At 50.9% G+C, this 24,520-nt stretch overlaps 1 protein-coding gene across 3 annotated transcripts; it reads left to right on the plus strand.

Moving 5' to 3' along the window:
• The first annotated feature begins 1,497 nt into the window (after positions 1 to 1,497).
• Positions 1,498 to 18,630, plus strand: LOC126579661 (uncharacterized). 3 transcript variants are annotated; one of them, XM_050243169.1, is made up of 5 exons: positions 1,498 to 2,025; positions 2,056 to 2,103; positions 15,021 to 15,481; positions 15,589 to 15,714; positions 17,798 to 18,630. In XM_050243169.1, the coding sequence occupies exons 3-5, from the start codon at positions 15,021 to 15,023 to the stop codon at positions 18,348 to 18,350; spliced, it is 1,140 nt and encodes a 379-aa protein (XP_050099126.1). In that variant the 5' UTR covers positions 1,498 to 2,025; positions 2,056 to 2,103; the 3' UTR covers positions 18,351 to 18,630. The 3 variants fall into 3 exon arrangements, with proteins under 3 accessions (XP_050099126.1, XP_050099127.1, XP_050099125.1); XM_050243170.1 differs by having other exon boundaries at positions 1,498 to 1,936; positions 2,004 to 2,103; XM_050243168.1 differs by having other exon boundaries at positions 1,498 to 2,103.
• Positions 18,631 to 24,520: the final 5,890 nt, after the last annotated feature.

Raw genomic sequence — 24,520 nt, forward strand, 5'->3', positions numbered from 1 at the left:
GCGCCGCGCCGCGCCGCGCTGCTCGTTTCATCCCCTAACCGGCGGCTTCGAACTGACACGCGGCCGCGAAGGATTGCAGACGCGTGGCCAAGCGAACGTCGACGCCAGATCGGACTCACTGATAGGCCTAGCGTGGCCACGCGGATGCAATCGATATACCCGGCTTCCGTGGTGAGTGCGCTTGGTTTGGTGTCACCGGGAGGCGGCAGTGATTGTGCGGATTGTTATGGCCCTTCGTGGTCCGGGTCGGGATGTCGTTGTTTTCCTCCTGGTGGCGGTCAATCCGATCTTTACGAGAGAGGCAGGGAGGGAGTGAGAGAGAGAGAAAGAATGTCGCCCTGTTCCCGCTGATCCGATTAGTTTTGAATAGTGACATTAAATGCTTGCGATCTCTCTCTCTCTCTCTCTCTCTCTCTCTCTCTTTACAGTTTTCTCTCTCATTTACTCTGACTCTCTCAGCTGCACAGCATTTTCGCGATCGATTGATCAACGTTAAGAGTTGTTTTTAGAGATGTAGATATAGTTTGTTTTTAAACGAAAAAGTGAATTTTCACACAGCCCGAGAGGGAGAGAGAGAGAGAAAGGTCACCTCCTGTTATGGTCCTGCACCCCTCCCCGGCATTCTCCCTATTCCTTTCAGCTTCCAGTCCCCGGGGTTCAGCTCGACTCACCGACAGCAGCAGCAGTAGCACCCCTTCCTTTGCGGGGGTTCCTAGGCGCGCCAGCGAATGCCAGGACACGTACGCCGCCGGTGCGGTCCGGGGGGTGGTCCGGGCACCGTCCTGCCTGTCACGGATTAGCTGCGGTGGTGGTGGTCGCTGCAGCCGCACCGTGAGAGCTGCCAGCCGCCATTCAGCGGCACGTTTACTGGCCGCTTCAAAAAAGGGCCTCGCGTGGGAACTGTGCTATGTGCCAGCTTGCAGGGTGGCTACAGCATTTTACGATCGCTTGCGGGCCCATTCATGGTGGAAAACCGAAACAATTTTCCGCGATCGCGTAGCAGCAGCAGCAGCAGCAGTAGCGGCAGTAGCGGCAGCAGCGGTGGATTCGGTTTCGGAAGCTAGAATATATCCTCCCCGTGCCCATGCCGCCGACGACCAACCGAATTGGCCAATGGTCTGTGTGGTGCGTGCGCATCCACCGCCAGCCAGCAACGAGAGACCACGTGGGTAACGAATGGGAAACGTTCCGGGAGCGGTGGCGCGAGCGAGAACCACCGACCGACCGACCAACCGACCCAGCTAGCCTGGGGAAAGTGCTGTGTGTGAGCGAAAGGTGACGCTTCGGTGTGAAGGTGCGAGAACGGGCGCACACGATGCGCTCACGCGTGCCTGGAGCGCGCGAAAGGAGGGACACACCGGCAGCTTCCTCGTCGTCGTCGTCGTCGTCGTCGTCGGTGCCGCGTTCTGCATCTTATCATCGTCGGCGTCGTGGACGGCAGCATCCGGCAGCATATTCGGGTTGGTTGCCATTTCACGTTTGATCGTTGACCACATCGGACGTGTCCCTGTCGTGTGCTAGCTCGGAACCGACGGCGCTCGAAAGGACGACGACGACGACGACGACCAGGAAGGTGGATTTTGTGATCGCTCTTGGATTCTTGTGCTTGTTGGTGCCCATTTGAACGACGTGCAGTGCAGTGTGGCGCGTGTGGGTTTGGGTACGCCTGTACGTGTGCACCGTGAGCGACTAATTGCGAGTGTGTGGGTGCGGGGTGTTTTCTCGCTGCGTGTGATCCGCTTCCGGCTTCTCGGCACGGGTGTCTGTGAATGTGTGCTTTTAGTGCTGCTGTCGGTGATTGCCGGTGTTGTGTAGCTGTGAACAACAACAACAACAACAAACAACAACCAACGCAACATCCGCGCGGGTTCCGGTTCGTCCGCTGATCGTGATCGACGACACTGACGGAGGAAGAGGAGTGCGAGAGGAGCAGAAGGTAAGGAGTGAGTGACACCTTTGCCCCTCCCGCCACCCACAAAAGGCTTCATCATCAACAACAACAGCAGCCACTCCAGCAACAGCAGGAGCAGCAGCAGCAGCAGCAGCAGCAGCAGCAGCAGCAGCAGCAGCAGCAGCAGCCTGTCGGCGTGCCGATTTGCCAAGGTAATTTCGGCCAAAAACAGCCAACCACACCACATGTCACAGGTCACACACATACACATCAACGACGACTTTCGTCTGCTATCAAAACGCGCGAGCTGCGCGCGGCAATCAACCACACCAAAACCCCCCTGGGAGCTGCCTAGCCGGACATTCCGAATCTCTGAACGCGCCGGGTGCAATCTAATGATCCAGTGGTGTCAGTGTGTGTGTTTGTGTGTGAGTGATTATGCACTGGTTACCTTTCGATTATCTATCTCTCGTTCTCTCTTTCTCTCTGGAGACGATCAATCGCGACCGTGATCGCACTTAACCCCCACCCCTAGCAACACTGGCATCCCTGGCACCCCTGGCACTCCGAGCCATCTAGTGTCAGGACGTGTAGTACCTGAGCTTGTATGTGTGCACGTGCCTGTGTCTATGTGGTCCGTCATTAGTCCTGGCACTTACTGGATTTAATGAAATTGCAATCAGTACTTGGTGAAGTACAGTTGTTCTGTACGTGAGTGAGTGAGCTCTGTTCGTTCGTCTACTGCGGAGTGAACCATCTGGAACAGGACCCTGGACTCTGGACCACTTCACCTTCATGCGCCACACACCATACTTGTCTTGAATTTGAAATGAAATCGAAACAACAGCAAAGCGATCGCTCGAAGTCTAGGGATGCTTCAGGATCACCAGTCTACGAATTAGAGGCCTCCCTGTGTGGGCCGCCTGTTCTTCTCCAGCAGAACAGGGGAGGAAGTTCGGGATCCCGGGGACACAGCTTCGCGCAGTAAACCGGTTGTGGAGGCCTTTTTTTTAACCCCCCATTATTGCCCGATATTACTTCCTGTTCTGTCTGTTTTTTTTTTGGTTTTTGTCCGGAAAGGGTCCTCAGATGTCCCCGTTTTTGTTTCGCTCTCTCTTTCTTTCTCTCTCTCTCTCTCTCTCTCTCTCTCTCTCTAAACATACATTACCTTTGCATCCTGGCACATTTTTCTGTTTTTGCTCTGCTACTGAGCCGCCACCCAGGATCGCCTTCTTGGGTGTTCCGGGCCCAACACCTGCGTTAGCCTAATGCGCAACGCTTTGGGTTCGTTGGCGGTTTTTTTTTGTTTGCTTGCCCGTTGGCCCACCAGAGTCGAAATGTTGGACACAAAAAAAAACGTTGCGGTGCATTCTTCTTTCCTTAAAAAAAAAAAAAAAGGTTGTATCCGCGAGGATCTACGCTACACCTGTGCTCAGCGACGGACATCCGCTACGTGAACAAACGTGTTGGAGATGGAGGCAAATTCCAAATTTGTGGTGTAAACGGCAACCCCTTCCCCCTCCCCCTGCTGTCCCAGACCCGCTTGTTTGCCAACTAGACGCCGTGGCAATAGACATTTGTTTGGACTGGATAAAAGAGATATTCCATGGCACCCTGGAGAGGCCCAAACTGAAACGAAATTTTTATAAAGAAATTGTACCTCCCCTGTCACCGAGTTCTCATGCAACAAGTGGGGTAGGGATCGGGGCATAGTGGACGGGGAAAACTGGATACGGTTAGGATTCAGCGATAGATCTCCTGTAGCTTGCGCTCCGTGTATTCTTTTAAGCCTATGATAGAGGTTTAGCACGGGGCTTTGGTCTGGGAGATCGTGCGGCAACGTGGGGTTCGTGAGACGCTGTTCAGGTTTTGGGTGAAGCGAGTCAAAAGGCAGGATCTCGATGATCTTCGCCTTGGGCCGAAAACTCACAAGACATGCACACCTCAGCTACGCACACACCAAAATTGCGCGCCACCACATAAATTGCACGTCCGAGTGCAAGTGGACGTGCTCCTTCCTATGCAATCCCCGACGTTTATTGCGCCTGGTTAAACAGCATTCCGGCGGTGGCAGCGGAGTCTTGGCGGCTGACCACGCGTTCCCAGAGGATGGGCAGAATCCAAAAGAATTAAGCAACAAATGGAATTAAGGTTCAGAATAATGATTACAACGGGCTTCCCTGGAAGACCTGCTCGCTCTCTCGCTTTCTTTCTCTCTCTCTCTCTCTCTCTCTCTCTCTCTCTCTCTCTCTCTCTCTCTCCATCTGTCCGGTTCACTAGTCCGGATTTCGATTCGATCAAGGGTTAATTAATCGATTGTCCAAAAAGGCAGTTTTTTTTAAGGATTTCTCTTGAAGAAACAATTGAACTTTTTCTTATTTTAAAAAAAAATGTTTCATCAAAGTTCAAGTGTTCAAGAATACTTGGATGTAGTTTGGGGAAGATTTGTTGAAAATTTCATTCACCATTCGCAGTAAAGTTTAAAAAGGTTTGTTTGCAAAAATTCTACCGATGTCCATCGTAGTTGCGCGATGGGTGATCAGAAAATTACAAATCTATATATTTTTTTTCATAGATTCAAAGTTTACCCAGGTAGTCGAGTTTTTTTTGTTGATGTTCCAGCTTTTCGATTTTTGGCACATTTTTGAAGTCTACAAAAGTGATACTTTTTGCGATGCTGCCGAAAAAAAACAGCGTTTTAATTAATTATTTTTAAGAAAAGCATCGCCATGATTATGAAATCTCGATGGGGCTCCCCGGGCAAATTGTGTACAGTTTATGTGCTAAACAGTTCAAATTGATCGGTGCAGTAGTTTTTATGCTACGAGATGGGCACCGGTTGGTAACGGTAAACCGCAGCATTGAGCCTCGAATAAAGGGCCAATAAAAATCTGTATTTTTGCTAGGTTCTCTTCGATTGATCAAACATGTTTATGCAATATTCTTCAAAGGATAAGCATTCATACAAAAAATATAGAAAAAGGTCAGTAAAAAAAAAACCTAAGCCCCTCATAATAGAACTAACGCTAGTTTTTCTAACACGAGCGCTTCCACCCACTGATGTGCGTGACACATGTGTGTTGTATGTGTGTGCCGATGTTCTCATCCCAATTCCCCTTTCTCTTCTGCTCAACTGGCTAATCCTCCCGGTGGTAGAGCGCATCATCGAACTTGATCTCTCACTCGCAGAGGCAAATTTACGTCTTTCCGAAGGCGTCTCTTGGCAACGCGCACCAGTGGCTACCCAATTCCAAAAACACCCCAACAGATGCAGGAAGGCAGCACAATTGGTTACTTTTCTTTTTTTTTTGTATGGGACTGATCGTCAGCAGCTTTTGCCGAGGGGCATAACACTCCACATAAAGCACTAAACTAAACGCAGCTAATTTATGCAATCCGGATTCGGTGGCTGAAAGCACACACACACACACACACACACACACACACCCATGGTGCGCACCCTCACCTGAGGCTGAAGCTAATCGTTGATCGTTTGTCGGGCGCCAAACGTCTTCATCATCAGGGGCACACCTTTACATCATCTCAAGGTGAATCTTATGAGGTGTCTACGGTGCGATAATTTATGTTCCAGACCCCCGCCGCGCGCCACTCCCCTCGGTCGTTCGATCGATCGATCGAGGGTATCGACGAAATACCCTCGGCCACCGGCGGTGCTCATAATTCCGATTTAACGGCTACCCATTTTTGAATGATAACTGGCTGAAGATGATCATGATGATGGATCCGGGCGCTATTGATCTAACACCACCTACGCCCGGGTGGTAGCTCAGGTTTCGGGCGGACTTTCGGTCCACGATTCCAGAGGTGGTCCGCGATCCGATCCGTCCTTGATCAGGCTTTATATAATTACTGTGTGCTTTCTTCTTCTTCCTTTTCTTCTTCTTGTTCTTCTTCTTCGAGTCTTCCCCGTGTGGAAGATGAAAGATAAGATTCTCCGACTCCGAGTGATCTAATGTCGTCTGTCGCCAGGAATTGGATTTTTTTTTGTGTGTTCTTGTGCGGGGGGTGTTACGATTTGATTCGTGGATCATAATGCACAACCCAAGCTACTGGGGGAGTGATCTGTGACGTCTTAGATGATTCCGAGATTTACTTGACTCCTGGGGATGCGGGCTGCTGGAGGAGGAAACCTCCACCTCGAACCGAATTGCTCCTCCCCTTCACTCTCTCTTTCTCTCTCTCTCTCTTCCCGGTTTCGGTTCATCTACCTTTGGGGGGGGGGGTGGTAGATGGGGGTCGAATGTCCGAAAACGGGCAAAAATTATAAAACGAGTCTTTTTCGAGAAGATTTCTGAGTGTTTTATGGTGTGGATGCAATTTGACGGTACACGCGCGGGCATCGGTTCCGGATATGGCCAGAAAGCCAATTAACCCTGTCCCGGGCTCGGATTCCCCGGGGGGGGGGGGGGGGGGGGGTTGTAGCCATTGGCGTGGGGTGCGAAACGCGAACCGCACACTCTCCGTCCGTCTCCGTCCCTCGAAAAAGGTGAGATCGATTGACGTGCCGACCCCCCCCCCCCCCCCCATGCGGTCTTTTCATCCCCCACCACCACCCTTTCTTCCCTCCTTCAACGCAGCTACATTTCCACGTGACGACATTGAAGGTTGTTTGGTGGATGCTGGTGTTGCACTGCTATCCCACGCGAAATGCAACCCCTGAAGCACCCCCACCACCACCCCCGCCCCCTTCCCTAAACATTCCTTTTTGTGCAACGAGTACCTGTGCTGTGTCCTCAAATATCCGATTTCGGGTGGTGCGTATGCGTCATTCGCGGGAATCATAGAATCTACCGCGGTCACTGGTTGAACCCCCAACCCATCCACCCCCCCCGCAAGAGGGTGCAATCGAGACTTTTGGCAGGTTTTAATGGGTTTCACGTTCCTCTTTCACGCAGCTCTCAGGCGGCGGGCTGTGATTTGATCTCCCTTTACCATCACCCCTTCCAGACACTCGTTGTGCTCGAGGATGCACCCCCTTGCACCCCCAACACGATCGATCGACTCGCTTGCAGCGCATAATTGAAGGGTTTTTGAATGTTGTTTTTTTTTTGCTTCTGCTCGCTGGCTAGCTGGCTGGCTGGGCTGGCAGGATGTACCCGGAGCCCACGGTCGCGAATGATGACGGGGATGATGATGATGATGATGATGATGATGATGATGGTGCACGCATCCCTAGTGTACCAATCATTTCGGTTGCAATCAGATCTGCCGAGCTACCGGAGCTGGCCGATGCTGCCGCTGCTGCTGCGTAGCAAGAGCTGTCGCAATTTGATCAACCACGATACACGTGGCGTGTGGGCACAGGCAGTTGATGATGGTGACACGATGAGCATGACAAATGTACGTAGTTTGATCCTTTTCCGTGCCCGGTTCCGGATGTCCTTCGGCGGTTCAGGTGGACAAGAGCCGTCAGGAGGTGCAGGAGGAGAAGGAGGAGGAGGAGGAGGAGGAGGAGGAGAAGGAGGACGGACATTTACGATAAAGTCCACTGCTGAGAGTATGCGTTACCCGTTTGACACAAACATACAAACTGATAACTGAAAATTAAAAAAAAAAATTATAAAAAAAACGAGAAGACGAAAGGACACATAGGGGGCTCGAGGGCTACAATCAAAATTCACCCACCCACTACCCCCAAAAAAACCGCTCGGGCCGTGGCTGGCCCCGCGCCAGTTCTCTCTGTGTGTAGTCGGCTGCTAAGAACAGAAACGCAAATTCGCGTCACCTTCGCTTCGCACCACTGAAGAAAAGAATAGGATCGCCTATCGGCCCCGTACGCACGGCGCGGTTACGCGGTATTGGCATTAAGGAAGAGGGAAAGGAAACGAATGCGTTGGACTCTCCACAACCACCTTCCAACCCCCCCCTCTGGTGAGTGGCGTGCCTGTCAGCAATTAATGTTCTGTGTGCCTCGAAGGGTGAATCGAAGAAACGAGGTTTTTATGGGGGCGATTAACAGTCCTGCCTTGCCCCCGTGAGAAGGGAGGGGGATAGGATTGGGGAGGTAGGGGTGACGGTTTGTTCTAACGAAACTAAACCACCCCGCCCACCCGCTCTCTTTCAGCCAGTGCCATGGGGTGCACTATTCCCTTGTAGAAGGGGATGTTTTGGGGTGTTTTTCGGGGTGCCACTTGAAGGCCAGGCCAGCAGACGCAGAGAGAGAGAGAGAGAGAGAGAGAGAGAGAGAGAAACACCTCACAGAGGGCTAGATTGCGTGCGTTACAAACACTTTGAGTCTAATTCAAACAGAGAGAGAGAGAGAGAGAGAGAAGGTAGGAGGAAGCATAGGTGTTGGTGTGGTAGGATTCTTAACGTGGTGAAGTGCTGCTACTGGTGACGATGTGGGTGGCGCTGTGGGTAGCCCGGTTTGTGGTCCCGGGGTCTCGAGACTGGTGAAATGGTTGACAAATTTATAAGACTCCAAACCAACGACCACCCACACCCCTCCGTGTTCCCCGTCGCGAAAATCCACCCCTCTCCACCCTCCGGCCTCTGCTGCGATCTGCTAATCGCCCACAAAACGCCCCTGTATCCCCTCCCCGCACCCCCCCCGCCCCGCCTCCCACACCAAACATCATTGTAGCACCGGAGCGGAGCTAATTAAATAAGGGCAAAAGAGCCGCACGAGCGAGAGTGTGTAACCTGTTTTCCGGTGCTTTCGCGTATTCAGGCGCACGCACGCACGCGGCGCTACCGAAAGGACCTCCTACGGTGTGTATGTGTTTTTAGGCAAGGCAAGGCACGGCGGTCCTGGCACGACGCTCGCCATCAATCGCTTGTTGTGGCGTGTAACGCAGTGTACGTTGGTCGAATAGGGTCGAGAGTTTGCGGGCGCGCTTGTTCGCTTCATCGCTGGACCCCGTTTCCCTCTTACACAATTGCGTTTTACTATCCGACAATTAAAGTGAATGCTTCACTGTACTGCCGTAGTTTTAATGTTTGAGAATGTGGTTGTGTGATTGTGTGCACTCGATTGGTTGCCCAACCAAGGGGGGTGATATAGTGTGTCGGCCCGGCATGCCCTCGAACGTGCTCACACTTTAAGTGTGACGGGCGTGGAATGCTGGAAGAAATCTAAGCTCCAGGAAAGACCCACACCCCGTATTTTGTGGACCCGGCCCCGGTTGGATGACATAAAAAAATCATAATCGCACCCCTAGCACACACCCATACACACAATCAGTGCTCTCTGGGTGTGACATCATAAATCCGCGTAGAGACCATGGTCTCGGTCTCGGGGGTCCACTATTAGAGTGCGCGCGAGGAGAAAGGAGAGTGAAGGAAAAACGATGAAGAAAACAGAACAATAAAACATCCCCATCCCGCTCCGCTCCGCTTCCAAAACCCACCTTCTGCACTCATTATCGTACACGGAGTCGACGCACAGGCACTTGATGGTGATCGCGACGCGTGTTTACTTTGGGCTACCGCAGCAGCAGCAGAAGCAGCGGCAGCGCAGAACGCAAACAAATCCGACGTGTAACCCCCTGTGCACCATAATCAACAGCATCATCTACTTCTCATCTGCTCCCATCATCATCATCATCATCATCATCACAATCACCAGCAGCAGAAGCACTGTTTGGTCTCCTAGAATCTTACAAATTGCTTCATGTGTGTTGACACCGTGTCCAATATATTCTCATACCACTTCAATAATTTATATTTTCTTAATGGGTGGACCATCAGATCCTTTCCATTAGAGCGTTTTTTATATAAGGAATCATATAGTAATCAATTTTAAAATATGTTTCCGAGTAACTCCCAATTTACCATTCAAAAAATCTGGTTAAATTGTACCTGCACCAGTTTTGAAGCAAAATCGCTCCTCCGAGCGTACTCGGTACACAATTTGCTAGTGCTAAAGAGTTTTTTCATTCTCGATTTTTTTGGTAGGTTGTCAGTTCTGTTGTTAACAAGCTAAGTTCCACCACTTTCTTTAAAACATCTGTTTTATAATACATTGAGTTACATCCTAGACCATAATCTATCATTTGGACATCACAACTTTGCTCTAGAAAAATTGCTCTTCATCTGAGAACATAAGTCTCGCCCAGCGTGCCGCGATAGAAAAAGAGGCCCACATGCAAGTATTTTTTCATAGCCATTAAAATCGGATTATTAACAGAAAACCGACCAATCCAACTGTCAAAACATTCAGTAAACACTACAATTTGACAATAAACAAATATTAAAACTTGATCTAGGTGTCCAAAGTGCTAGAATCATTTTTGTATGAGAATATATTGGACACGGTGTAGATGTTTCCGTATGTGTGCGTGGGACGGAAGTGTGTTTTAAGTGCCTTCTACTTCACTGTAACAATTCGCTATGCCCTTTGCGTCACCTCTGAATGTGAAAGAATGCCCAAGTGTCTAATTGCAAGCGAAGCGAGCGAGGGATGGAAACCGATGGAGAAAGGGGTGGAGATATGTTGGGAGGTCGAAGAAACTGCTGGCCGGAAGTCTCTTCGGGGGAAGTGAAATCAGAGAGCCAAAACATGCGACCTAAAAGGCGACTTACTAATCATCGTTCTCAATCCCACATGCCCGGGCATGTTGTTGCCAAGCACCCCCTCCCTCGTACGTCCTGAGAAATGATTCCAATCGGAGAATTATTTTACGAGCAGAACCGTTTATGGCCGTAAAGATTTCGTTTCAGCCCCAGGCCAGCTACCCAAGTGTTAATTCGAGCTAAAACAAAAGCATATTTTTGATGATTTCTTGCAAGGAACTTCATTATCCACTTATTTTGTTTTGAATATTTGGAACCGCGAATTATGAAAAACCGCGTTTTACATAACTATAAAAAAAAGTATCAACATCTTCTGTAAAAACTCGACGACTCGCCTCACTGGCAAATAGTGTAGGTGTTGTGCTAAAAAAAAATCTAATCGATCGGTCCAGTCGTTTTTTCTATGCCACGATGGGCACGCGACATTGAAAACGTTTCGGTTGCGGCATTCAGATACCAAGCATTGAGCCTCGTATTACAAAACATCTCTATCTTTGCCAATTTCTCTTCGATTGTGCTAAATTTGTTTGCACAACACACACTTTGAAAGGCGTGAACAAATGTTACCAAATAAATTGAGTTTCAAACATTTAGCCCCACCCGTAATAGAAAAGCATCAAATAAAGGTTGTCCACTGCCACGAGTGCTTTGTAGTAACTGTCGATCAGAACTAAATGACAACAGATTGCAAGCCAATTTCCCAAATCGAACTGGAGATCGAGTTACTATACTCTTAATCGAAAGTGAAAGTTACTAGCCGTAGGTTTGGAGAGTTTTTTTTTGTCACTGTGATCTGTGATGCCAAGCCAGCTGCAGCCGGTAGTGCAGTAATAGTGTAAGGACCCCTGGTTCCTGGTGCCCGGAACACCACCATATCCCGCACACAACAAATAAAACGGCCCGGTTCCAGAAGGTCCGCAGCGTGACAACGCCACGACGTTAGCGGAGCTCCTTGCATCTCCTTGGAGATTTTCTCTCACGGGCACGGGGGGTTGAATTAGCATAATCTCTTTATAAATTACTTCCATCCACCCGCGGACGTGGACGCGGATGTCGCCCGCCTTTCCGTCTGCTGTCGTGCTGTGACTGGCGCTGGCGTCACGCCCACAAGCAGCAGTAGCATTTCGGACATTTCGGACCTGTCCGACGGACCACGGACACCGAGCTGTGTACCGAAATCCCGGCCCGGGGCTCCAGTACGGTCCCTGGGGGAGGGGGGTTGTAATGGGGCCATCCAGGATCTCTCTCTCTCTCTCTCTCTTTTTCTCTCTCTCTCTCTCTCTCTCTCTCGTCGTCCTCGTAGTCCTCGACGAGCACGCGGGAAGGTAATTTGAATTTTTGTGCAAGGAAAGGCACGGGAGAAGAAAAAAAAAAAGTTGTCGTAAGTTTGCTTCCTCCGTTGTTCCTCCTCCTCCTCTGCTTCCTCGAGCAATCACCGCTTGGATGGTCGATTCGTCTTCCAAATTAACCACATCTAAGACGCAGACGTATTTTATCCGGTCCTCCGGCTGGCAGCCACGGAACGACCATCTCGGATTACTGCGAGCAGCGGTAAAGGGCGGGGAATCTGCCAGCAATCTGCATGCCATGTTCGTGTGTGTGTTTGTGTGTGTAATGATGCGAAGATGAAGCGGTTTCCCCCCTACGGGTCCTTAGTGCGGCCGCCCGGTCTGGCGCGCTCCCAAGTTCAAAGATGGAATTTTACGAGACGAACTTTCTCCCACCCCACATAGGAAGGGGTGGAGTAGGGCTGCGTAGCTACGTATCCGAGTGGAGGAGCGCGTGTGTTTACCTTTGTATTAAGCGTTTTATCGCCCACGGGAGAGAGGGAGGAAGGGAGGGAAAGTGCGCACAGGTCGCTCGGAGACATCCGGGGAATTTCATCCCTTCTCCAGCACCATCGAAAACCCTCGACAACGGGGGCAAGGGGGTGCAGGGGGTGCTGGGGGTGTGCAACTATTTCTAGCGTCTCTGGGGCGTCCGCGTGCCCGCAGGGCTGTTTTGCCAAATCAATTCGTTCGCGTCAGGGCGCCCATCCTCCTCCTCCTCCGCCATTCTTCTCCCAGAAGCGGTATGCTCAACCGCAGCCCCTGCTTCCTCCGCTTTAGAATCTAATATCACAGCTCACCTACGGCACACCCACCCACACATTCGAAGATAGTTTCCTCACTTTGTTGCAGATCATTTCTCAATTTGTTGGATGGGGTGCAGCAAGAGGAGGTGAAACAGGGGGGGGGGGGGGGGTGTGATCGAAGCATGTTGGATAGCGAAGGACAGGGGGTGGTGGTGGTGGTCTGTGAAATTGAAAATTACTACCCTCTGTTGCACACACATGCGCACAGGTACGCAGCCACTCAGCCACATATTCACAAGAATGGAGCAGTGAAGAAAAGACACCCCCTCCCATCGGTTGTGGGCCAATTTTGTGGGGGGGGGGGGGGGTGTGGGGGTAGCAAACCCCTGGGAAGCAGGGTGGATCGCTGGGGCTGTCTTTGGTTTGTCTTTAGTGCCCCCCCCCCCCCCCCCCCCCCCCCCCCCTGGTGATCCTCCGATAGGGCAACCAGCAAGCAAAAGGGTAGCAGCGCGACGCCTGACGGACGGGGCCTGAAGGGGGTGCAAGGTGATCCGATGGAAGAGATGTGTCCTGGAATGTCCTGCGGCAATACCACTAGCAGGAACTAGTGGCAACAGCAGTAGTAGTGGTGGTGGTAGTAGCATCGTTAAATATTGATGAGCGGTGGTTTGAAAATTGGGAAATCGCTTCTCCGTCGGAAAACCCACCCGTTCCGTTCCGTTCTGGCCCCCAGGCAGTCGGCCCCGAGGTGAATAAAAGATGATGATCCAGAGTGTCGTACGAGATGCTAGAGTTCGTCCTCGCCGACAGATACTCGATGAAGCTATCAGCTAACGGTTTGACTCTTCTCTTCCTTTTTAGCTACCGATTGACTTCAACACTCGAGACGGCGATGTCATTTCCTGAGAGAGAGAGAGAGAGAGAGAGAGAGAGAGAGAGAAAGAGAGAGAGAGAGAGAGAAAGAGAGAATTAATAAAAAAAAGCGAAAAAAAATGGGAAGTGGAGGAAAAATCAGGGTGAAAAATAATTATCGCCACAGTGGTAACACACACAGACACCACTAATTGATACCCTTTTTCTGATTCGCCACCCCCACCATCCCTTTTTCTCGCTATTTCGCCACCGCCATTTTCCGCTTCAAAAAATGGTGTGCCACCACAGTGGCCGTGTAACGGGACACTCGTCGCCGTGACCGTGGTGGGGATGTAGAAAACCGGGTTGTTAAGGGGTTGTGGCACATTCGACGACATACGTCGTCGTCGTCGTCGTCGTCGTCGTCCGGTCGGGTCCGGCTTTAATTTGGTGCCCCCTTCCCCTCTTCTTTTGGTGGGGACTGTCATGTTCGCTGATTGTTCCGCTTGATATGACGTGGCGTGCAGGGGTGCGCACCCCCTTCTACCCCTTCCCGAGAACTGGCGGGAAAATGCGGGCTGATATCCTGGTACTCTGGTGGTGGATCCAGCCTGTGGACACATTCGCATTCTCACATGCAATGCAAACCGAGTGTGCTTGTTGCCTGATCGCTGCTGTCTGGAGCCGAGATGAGCGAAGACACCTCTATTTTTACCCATTGAAGACAAGGGGGCCGCACCGAATGATGCCATCACGATGATCACGTTGATCACCACAAAACCGGCACCACGCGAGCTCCCTCGCGTTGCTAGCGAATGTGCAGCACCGTCTAGACGGCCGGAAGTGATCTTTTGATGGTTTGGTTGTAGGGAAAACAATAACAAAACATGATGTTGTTGTTGTAACGTGCCGCTACTGTCGTCGGGGGGGCGTTCGAACAACAACGAGTAATAGTGTTGTCGTTGCGTGCTGCATGCATGTGCAGTGTTGTTGTTTGCAGTGCAGCTCGCTCGATGTACGAATTTAGATCGTGCACTGGACGCCCTGGACTGGCAGATGGCGCGACGTAGCGAAGTCTCGTAAAACGTCGTACAGCAGCAACGCGAATGGTGCCAAGATACCGAGCAATGTTGAAGGTTCGGTGCTGATAAGCAAGCAAACCGCGCATCTTCACGCCGAGGACCGGTTGTGGCGGAATGCATTTCGTACGCTAGCGACCGTCAGGGCCGCCACTGTTCTCTCTCTCTCTCTCACTCTGCAATGTCTCAACAGCTCCATTAGAAGGATTGGAAAACTTTTCTTCACACCTGTTTGTGTTTGTGTGTTTTATTTTGCGTCTGAGACCAAAAGTTGTCTCCCGGTCGCGGGTCGAAAAGCACGCGAAGTAGCACAAAAAAAAAGAAAAAAAGAACGGAAACGAACGGCACAGACCTTTAAGGAAGCGCGCTTTAGTATCAGGTGCGCGGCGCAACAGCAGCAGCAGCAGCAGCCATCATGATCCAAATGACAGCGCGATAGCAATTCATTCTGCAAACAAAACTTTTCCCCGCGGAATGGTGTATGTGTCGGTGTGCCTGTGAATGTGTGCCTGTGTGCCTGGGTGTAGATGGAGTGGACACGGCAACGATCGGATGCTGAATACGCTTCTCCTTTTATTCGCATTTCTAGATGATGACAATGGACGTTTCCAAACCGGAAACGGCTCCAGTCTCAGCCACTGGCGGTGGCGGTGGCGGCGGCGGTGGCGGCAGTGGAGGCCCCGGTAACCAGGGAAACGGTTCCCAGTCCGGTATGGCGTTGAATGGGCTCGTACCGAACGGTCAGCAGCAGCAACAGCAGCAGCAGCAGGCCGCTCAGCTTAGCACCATCAGTCACCAGCCGACGAATGGCGTCGGAGCGGGCGGTCCCGGTCCCGGTCCCGGGCAGCAGCAACAGCAACAGCAACAGCCACCCCAGGTGTGCGCCGGTTGCGGCAAGATCATCCAGGATCGGTTCCTGCTGCGCGCCCTCGATCTTCTCTGGCACGAGGATTGCCTCAAGTGTGGCTGCTGCGACTGTCGGCTCGGCGAGGTTGGCTCCACGCTCTACACCAAGGGCAACCTGATGCTGTGCAAGCGCGACTATCTGAGGTGTGTCTGTTTTCGTGCGCCCGCGTGCCCGCCAAGTTGAAGCCAAGTCGATCAAGTTTGCTAATTCGCTTTCTTTCTCTCTTTCTTTCTGTCTCTCCCTTTTGCAGGTTGTTTGGCAATACGGGCTTCTGTGCCGCCTGCAACAAGGTGATCCCGGCGTTCGAGATGGTGATGCGGGCCCGGAACAACGTCTACCATCTGGAGTGCTTCGCCTGCCAGCAGTGCAACCATCGGTAGGTGTAAACCCTCTCCCCCCGGCTTCAGCTCATCATAAACGTTGGTCCCCTAAAAGGGCAGTGGGGGAAAATCCTCCAGGGAAATCAAAAAGCCTCGACGCCAGTGTCCATTGTAGCAGTTTTTTTCCGTTTTATTAAAATGTTCAACTTACGAATGCGCATGAAGGATTGGAGCCGTTGGGGTTTCTTTGGATTCCACCATGGTCCCGCCATCCGAAGGAATGTCCAGCCACCTGAACCCCATCACGGGGACTCCTGGACCACGGCCAACGAGTGTGCGGTGATGCAAATGATTGATTGTCCGGATCAGAGTCCCACACCCCCCCCCCCCCCCCCCAAAGTGTGCCGGGCTAGTGGGAACAATCTCCCGGAACTCTCTCGACCTCTCGATTTGGATTCCGACTCCAGACAGGCTGAAAGGGGGCCCGGGCGGGCGAGATGATGACGTTGGTTTTTGGTGGGGGTGGGGAGATGATTTCAACTAAACATTGCGTGCCTGATTTATGACCTTATTTTGGAGCTTCGAGACTCCTCGCACCATCTCACCCCGCTCACCGAAAACAACCGACCACCCTCGCCATTGTGGGGGAGGGGTGGGGTTGAAAACTCATCCCCTGCGAGCAGCGTCCGGTCCGGCAGGCTGTCATGAATGCCTGCTGCCCGTACCAGACGACAAATCTGTCAAAACCACCACCACCACCACCACCGCCACCTTTCACCACACCTCCACCCCGTAACCACCCTTCATCCCTCGATCTAGTGGGGTTGCTTTTTGGCGTGGGGAGCCGTTGTCGGGGACCAAGCTTGGGGTCTGGAAAATTATAAACGATTGTCTTCATAATTACGCCCCCGAATGGTGGCTGCGGGCTGGGGTGGGAGTTCCTGACATTTATCTCGCCACTGGCAGGCCCAATCCTACCCCCCCTTTCCGGGAGGGTAGGTGGTGGAATGATGCTAATATTAGCTCAAGCATCACTGGCCCCGGCTCTTATGGGGTTGAATTCTACACGTCAACTGCAAACGTGCCGTTGGTTGGTGTGTGTGAGTGAGTGTGTCTGTTTCTGCCAGCGAGTTTTATCTCTGGCCACAATACGCGTTGCACCAGCGCGTAGACCAGCGTTGACGAGCGTACAAGCTAGTAGCAGCAGCAGCGGCGTGTTTCATCAGCATCTCACCGCTTTTACAAGCTGTCAACCATCGTACCCTGGCACAGCGCCATCCCTCATCCCTTTTTCTGGTCAACTCCCCCCACAACAATGGGCACAAACCAGAGACCAATTGTACCCGGGCAAGCGAGCGAGCGAGTGAGCGAGTGCGCGCGCGCGCCAGGCATTAGGAATTATTATTTTAATTTGATTTATAATCCCCATCCAGGGCGTATGTGTGTGGCGCTCTGCAACCCCCCCGCGTGTTGGTAAAGGTGGAGGATAGGCCAGAGAGGTCACACAGGCAACGGGGCAAAAACGAGAATCACGTGGCACTAGAGCACAATGAAAACGATCCTGTTCGCTGTTCGCTTGTTGCTCCCGGGATGTACATTGTTCGAGTGTGTGTGTGCGTGGGTGTGTGTGTGTGTGTGTTTTGTGGTTGTTCTAACTAGGGGGCTCTGCTTGAGATCGTACCAAACCCCGAACGTAACCGATGGCGCCCGTCAATGGATCTGCTCTGCAGTCTGCGGGGTGTTTTGCGCGCGGTTCGGTCCAAAAATTCCAAAACCAGACACAAACACACACAAACAAAAAAAACAAATCAATCCATCCATCAGCAGAGGGATGCTTTCGGGTTGGCGGCGGTCGATTGACCTGGCGAGAGAGTAGCACGGTTCGGTTTGTGATTTGAAATTTCCGAGCAGCCCGGCGGGCACGGCGCACAACTTTTTGGCAATTATTCCCTCACAAAAACAATACGTACCATTGTGTGCATGAGCTAGCACCCTTTGCCCACAGTAGCAGTAGCAGTAGCACCAGATCAGATTCGGCGCAACTAACGCAAAACGATTGTTCCCCCCTTCCTTTTTGTTTTGGGTGGGGGGGGGGGATGTTGTTCTCTTTATGTTGTCTGCTTTGTGTGTTTGTTGCAGTTTCTGCGTCGGCGACAAGTTCTATCTGTGCGAGAACAAGATCCTGTGCGAGTACGACTACGAGGAGCGGCTGGTGTTTGCCTCGATGGCCAACCATCCGATGCTGAAGCGCCAGATGTCGCAGCAGGGTGGCGGTGGCGGCGGCAGCGGTGGTGGTGGTGGTGGTGCGATCACTGGCCCATCGCAGACACCGCAGGGCATGCAGAACGGTCACGGTGCCAACGGTCATGGTGGCGGAGGTGGTGGTTCGCAAGCCCCCGGAGGTATCCACACCTCACCCCAGCAGCAGAACGGCGTCGTGGCCAACGGTGGCAATCCGATGATGGGTTCATTGCTAGGCCAGCAGCAGCAGCAGCAACAGCAGCAGCGCCAGGGTGGACCACTCGGTTCCGGTGTCACGCCGAACAATGGCGATCTGAACAACAACAATAGCAGCAACTTGCCCGTCGGTCTGGCCGGCGGTCCGTCTCCGTTCGGTTCCCCGACCCACCTCAAGTCATCACTCAACAACAACAACAACAACAACAACAACAACAACACTGCCAGCAGCTAAGCTGCACGCGGCGCAAGCAGAGGACACGCGATGATGGTGCGACGGGGTTGCTGCGAGAGGAAAGTAGAACAACAGGTGAGGAAAAGGACGAAGGACATAGAGAGAGAGAGAGGGAGAGAGAGGGAGAGAGAAAGAGAGAGAGAAAGAGAGAGAGAGAGAGAAATAGACAAAGAGAGGCAGTAGACATCGAATGTGACGTTGTGCAATGTTAATATGCAAGCGTTCTTCCAACGGCAGCTTCATTTACAATTGTTTCCTTTTCTTTGTTGTGTTTCTTTTGTAGGAGGATGGGGAGAGGGGTGCACGGGGGAAGGGAGAGGGGGTGGGTGTTTAAGAATTGACTCCGTACTGTTTTTTACGATTTTATTTTATTTTTAATCACATTATCTTCGTATATCTTATACTAATATGTAGCGTGTATGACAGCGATAGAGAGAGAGAGAGAGAGAGAGAGAGAGAGAGAGAGAGAGAGAGAGAGAGAGAGAGAGATAGAGTACCCCCCGCCGGGGAGTACGTTTGTTTATTTGTATATTCTATCGCGCCGCTGAGAAGGCTTCTTCAGTGCATCCCGTATGACACGCTTTTCTTTCGTTTTTAAAGTTTGTTTCCTCACAACTAGTTGACGATATTGAGCCAACTCATACAGTGTTTGGTGTTAGTAGGCCATGATAGGCCATGGATTTACTACTGTGTCCAAAACGCAGGGTAACTCGGCATTCAAATTTGCCCGCCTAAAGGAATATCTTTAATTTCGTATTTTTAGTAGGTTGTCAGCACTATTATTGAAAACCATGACCAATTTTACGTTAAAATAATGACAAGTATTTCAGATATGCATTTTTTGTGCGCTACTAAAGGCGAATTCTTCGTTTTTTGATATTTCGAAATTTGTTGAGCAAAGAGCATGCACAAAATGCTTTGCGGATAGATAAATAATGATGCACAAAGCCTTTGTTAAACTTCGCTAAGTTGAACAAAAATGTTTCTAAATGGTAAAAAGACTTCCAGGATGGTCAGGAAGGTGTTGAACGGCCAACAAATCAAAAAATCAATTTCCTAAAAATGAGAGGAACTGTTGGGTTGTTTCATAAGTGATTGAAGGGGTTTTGAATGGAAAGTGAATGCAGATTTTCACCTGACAGTCATTTTCCTTTACAGTTATACGTATATTGATACGAGCATAGTCCAGCGAAGATTTAAAAAATGACAATCTCTTGGTGAGAGGTGAGGACAATACAATGGATGCATCATAAGTTCCTAGCGAAGCTCTCTGGTTTTTTTTTTGTTTTTCGGGCATCGTTCCACAAACATCTATCTACAAAACCGCAGTTACTTATGCATTACACGAAGCACCTCAATGCATATCAAAAATAGGATGAAAAATAAAAACGAACCACACTAATGCTTTACACAAACAATCGGGCCATATGGGGCCAGTCAAAGTTTCCGTTTGCGTGTGATAGAAACCATTTTCCACGTGCGATAGAATATAACAAATGACCTATTGCTTAGTTGCCTTTAGTTGTTTAAAACATTTCGTTTCGTAGTCGATAGAGAGGGACAGAGAGGGGAGAGAGAAAGTTAAAAGATAGAATGAAAGGGAGGGAGAGGGAATGAAATAATCAAATAAGAATCTTTACAACTAATTGTGCCAAACCTGGGTGCCGGCGAGATGGGGCAACACGCAGCAACAAAACATTGAATCGGTCGAACGGACCGCGATAGTGCGGAACGGATAAATGGAATGAAAAAGAACTCAGAAAAAGAAAAGTCGAAAGAACTCTTTCTTCCCGGAAACGATAGAAAGCGATAGAAAGCGGAGGGAGAGATGGAGTGCAATCGGGGGGAGGTGGAGCTGGTTGGTAAGCAATGTTGTTAGTAAGGGTCGCAAGTTCGCAATTGTTGCATTGCCATTGGTTGTGGCCAGATACTAGACCACCTACTGATACACAACCCACACACATACACACTACACAGCCACCTTTACCCACGAACACAGCGCAGTGAGTGGAGCCTGGGTTCCGCGGTATCCTTATTATTCTTATTGTCATTATTATTGAATATTATTAGACTTATTGATTGATTGATTGGTTAAGTGAGCAACAACGATATACCCCCGTGATGAGCGAACGAGCCACCAGCGAGAAGTGAGGAGAAGGACAGAGGAGGGAGAATAGGAGGCGAAAAAAAGAATAGATTTAGAGTGGGAGAGTGGGTTTAGTGCTGGGGCTCTATTTGTTATTCGGAGATTTGTTTTGCAGCCGAGGAGATCCGTGAAGTTCTTAGGTGCCATATTATATATATTTATTGTGCAACTTGTGTCTAGCCGCCGCCGCCGCCGCCGTCATCCGTCAGCAGCTACGCAGCAGACCGTTGCGGTTAAGGGTGCACACGCCGTGCGGTGCCGGGTGGTCTAGTTTGACATAACTAATCGAAGGCACGTGGCCACGAACCGTTGGTGCACTAGATATGAGAATTCGGGAGGGGTAGCGTGGATTATTTTGTTTACCCGGGTGGGGGGGGGGGGGGGGGGATAACGGGAATTTACCATTTTTCACTAGACTAGAGCTAGGCTAGAGTACGAAGCTGAACCGACAACTGGCGACGATCACGAGCACCAGCTCCAGCCTGACATCATGGAACGTAGACTCTCGCATCATCTCTAAGGCAATTGGGAAGCAATAGTTAACGCACACTCACCCAAACACACACTTCCACAGTGGGCAGTAACAGAAAGAGATAAAAAGAAAAAGAACCGTACGTTGGTCGGGGCCACGGCTTCAAAATTAATCCTTAAATTTCCCAAACCAACCGATAGCCGCACGTGAGAGCGACGTAGGCGACGCGATTTGGTTGCGCGAATTGATTTGTTAGGGCCAAAAAGTCTGTCAGCCATCTTGCGGCTAGCGCCCGTCGCGAAGAGGTGCACAGGGGAAGGAGGAGGAGGAGGAGGTTAAGTTAAGATGGATTAAGAAATTAGCCATCCGAGAAGTTGACGGGAACGCAGAACAGGAAACCAGAGTTGGAAAAAATCCTAGGAAAAAAAAAAGATGGGATTGTAGCAACGGAGCGAACGGATTAGGCAATTTATTATTGAAAATATATATATGTATATTAAAAAGCGCCATATATATATGCATATGTGAGCATATGTGTATATAAATACATGTATATGTATACTTATGTATGTATATATATTTACGATTTATATGAATAAAAATCGTGATACTATTAAAAGCAGAGCGCGCCTCAAAGCAGCAACGGTTGCTGAACGATTGTTTGTTGGTTTCTCTGTGCTTTCAGATGCATTTACCGTTCACAGATCGACGAGGTTCCGGTCGAGCAGCAGCAGCAGCAGCAGTAGCAGTTAATCAGTGCGCAGTCCTATGTCGCAGGATACTTGCACGCTTTGCAGGACCCAACCGAGGCGCCTGCACGCAGGCGGAAAGGGCGGATGGACATCGGTTTCAGCTTTTGCACTTACACAGCGATTGCGATTGGCAAAAGGGGATTGGAGCAGCAGCAGCAGCCATTTGCGGATTTAATTGAAGTTTATTGCGATATTAATTGGATTCAATCAACGGCAGGGCGCGCCGTGTGCAGGTGGATGCGGCAGGTGCTCGCGTGCGTGTTACATGCGCCGCTCCTAGGGCACCCCGGTGCACCCCTCAACCCCCTCAAAAAAGGTTGAGCCAATTTGTTTCCCATAATTGGTGCGATTAACTTAAATCCATTCCAACCTCGCTCGGTCCTGGTCCGCTGTATGCGGGTGTGTACGCATCAACTACGTATATCGCTTCTCGCTATTGTAGGGTGTGTTGTGTTTACGGCAGCTCATCGCAAACCATCCAGACCAGAAGGAATAAGCCCCGGCCTGGCTCCTGGCACGGTGCACGCGACGCGACGTGAGGAGCAAAGAAAAATGGCACAGATTAACGTGCGTTGCCCGCACCCGTCCACAATCACAATCGGGCCATCTCGACCATTCAAGGGTGAGGGGTGTTCTTGTCAGAGGGTGGTGGGTGTTTTGGCAAAACTTTGCTAAGCGATTTGATCCAATTTCGATCCGAAATCCGTGCAATGCGACGCGCGCGCGAATGCTGATGGATCACCAATTTCCCATTTTCTCTCTCTCTCTCTCTGCTCTCTCTCTCTCCCTGTCTGCTCTCTTTCTCTACCGCACCCCCTCCCCGGTACGCGTATCCATTTCTGAGAACGTTTGACGAGAAACTCTTTCTCTGTGTTGGAAGGGGTGGGAGGTGTTGGTTACTTGGCGAGGTTTGGCTGGCTTGAAAACTTGAGCATAAGTTGACACCCTCATCATCATCCCCTCATCTCGATACCGGTGATAGGGTCGCCTGCCTGCCTGCCTGGGCGGGTAATCCTTTAAGTATTTTTAATGAAACTTGTCACTAGAAGCCGAACGTGGGTTCGGTGCCAGGCCATGCAAAATGCGCGAACGTTCGGCCCGTGATCCACCCCTCCCGCGCTAGTACCACCCCTAGGGTGTCGCTCGTTCTCGCAACTCGTTCTCGTTCTCCGGTGAGCTAATTACTAATCGGATTTTATACTTTCCTGCGTCCTGCGTTCCGGGTGCCGGTTCTCGAGGGGGTAAAAGGGGGGGGGGGGGCGGGGGAGTGAAAGAGGATGGAGCAGGGCGAGAGGGTTCGCTGGTTTTACACGGATACCGATAAAAACTTTTCCCCTCCGCGGTTCCAACTGCGTTTCGAAAGGAAAGGAAGGAAAGGATTGACGGAGCGCGAGCGCGTCTTTCGCCCGATTTTCGCTGATGAACCGGGAGCGTGGATCGACGTGAATCCCGCTGGCTGCTGCTACTCTAACCACTTCCACCTGGTCCCTGGTGGGAGAGAATAAGGGTTGTGGTGGTGGAAGTTAATTGAAACATTTAAATATATAATCACGAGCACTCACGGCACCACTCTCTTCACTCTCTGCCCTCTGCAGCTCAGCACTGTCATCTATCTATCGAGAGGGCTTCGCGTGCGCCTCCCCTAGCGACCCCCCTAATCCTTTTTCCGCCTTCTCCAAGGCCGCGCGCGCGCGCGGTAAGTAATAAAAAGTTATGCGAAAAGTTTCACCTCGACCACCCACACCGCCCACGGGAATTGAGGGCGAAGCTCAATCAAAACACACACCCACACACAGTTCGGGGTACGAGAGGACAAGACTTCTCGAGACTTAGCGATTGACTTAGCGCGAGAAGACGGGCCGCGCGAGCACCGAGTGGGAATCGAGACAGTTGTGTCGCAGCGGTGCACCTAACCTCGCACTTAACCGGGGATGGGTTTAAGATGGGGCAGGAGCGGGCAGTGCGGCAGCAGCAGCTTCAGCAGCTAATTCCCTGGCTCAATCTCAACACTACTCTCGGGGCTACTCGGCTAGAAGCTCCTGTCCCGGCTCTAAGCCGCTCTCAATTAGCCAAAGTGAAGTGCCTTTCCTCCAGTACGGGGTGGAGGGAGGGAAAAAAGGGGTGCAAACGCGGGGAGGGGGGGCGGTACTTCGGGAGTAGAGAAGAAGGTTGCCTGGTGCTGGTTCTGCTGTTGAACGCCGAATCCTTGCGAGCCAGATTCCATTGCGTTCCATTGTGGTGTCCGGTGCAGCATGTCCAGTGGACCAGTTTCACCATGGCGCTGCAATCCTTTCTTTTCTTTCAACCAACACCCGACCGGGCAAATGCGCATCGTTGATCCTCCATTCCCGGGGCCAATGCCATGCTATTAAAATGCCAAATTAGGTCACACTGTATCCAGGGTTACGTTTTGTAATGAATCAAGGCAGAATTCCGTAGACAAGACACCAAATGGATAAAGGTTTCTTTGGGGGAAGAGATTGTAAACAAGCAACGTAATGGTGGAGCACATACACTATGTTTCATAATGATAGCCTCACGCTACAAAAAAATTAAATTAAGATGGAAAGCACTTCATTAGGCTATCAATGTTATTTTATTTATAATCAGTAACTCCTCCATTACTTTTAATTGCCTGGAAATGCGGGATGGCATGTTTACAGCGAGCATGAAAAATGTTGCAGTGCGCAAGGATCGCCTGTGGCAGTTCATTTGATAGATATTGAGTGTTCTTTAGGCCCAAACCCAAGTCACGTTTTGGTGACACTGTTAGCTTTTATAAATGTTGACAGCATTATGA

This window comes from Anopheles aquasalis, chromosome Y (genome assembly GCF_943734665.1).
Source record: "Anopheles aquasalis chromosome Y, idAnoAquaMG_Q_19, whole genome shotgun sequence".
Lineage (NCBI taxonomy): Eukaryota > Metazoa > Arthropoda > Insecta > Diptera > Culicidae > Anopheles > Anopheles aquasalis.

What these genes read in the sequence shown, in the direction of transcription:
- LOC126579661 (XM_050243168.1), top strand. Translation starts at nt 15,021, where the DNA reads ATGATGACAATGGACGTTTCCAAACCGGAAACGGCTCCAGTCTCAGCC. An exon ending in TGCAAGCGCGACTATCTGAG is followed by an intron (nt 15,482 to 15,588) that starts GTGTGTCTGTTT and finishes TCCCTTTTGCAG; the next exon opens with GTTGTTTGGCAATACGGGCT. An exon ending in TGCCAGCAGTGCAACCATCG is followed by an intron (nt 15,715 to 17,797) that starts GTAGGTGTAAAC and finishes TGTTTGTTGCAG; the next exon opens with TTTCTGCGTCGGCGACAAGT.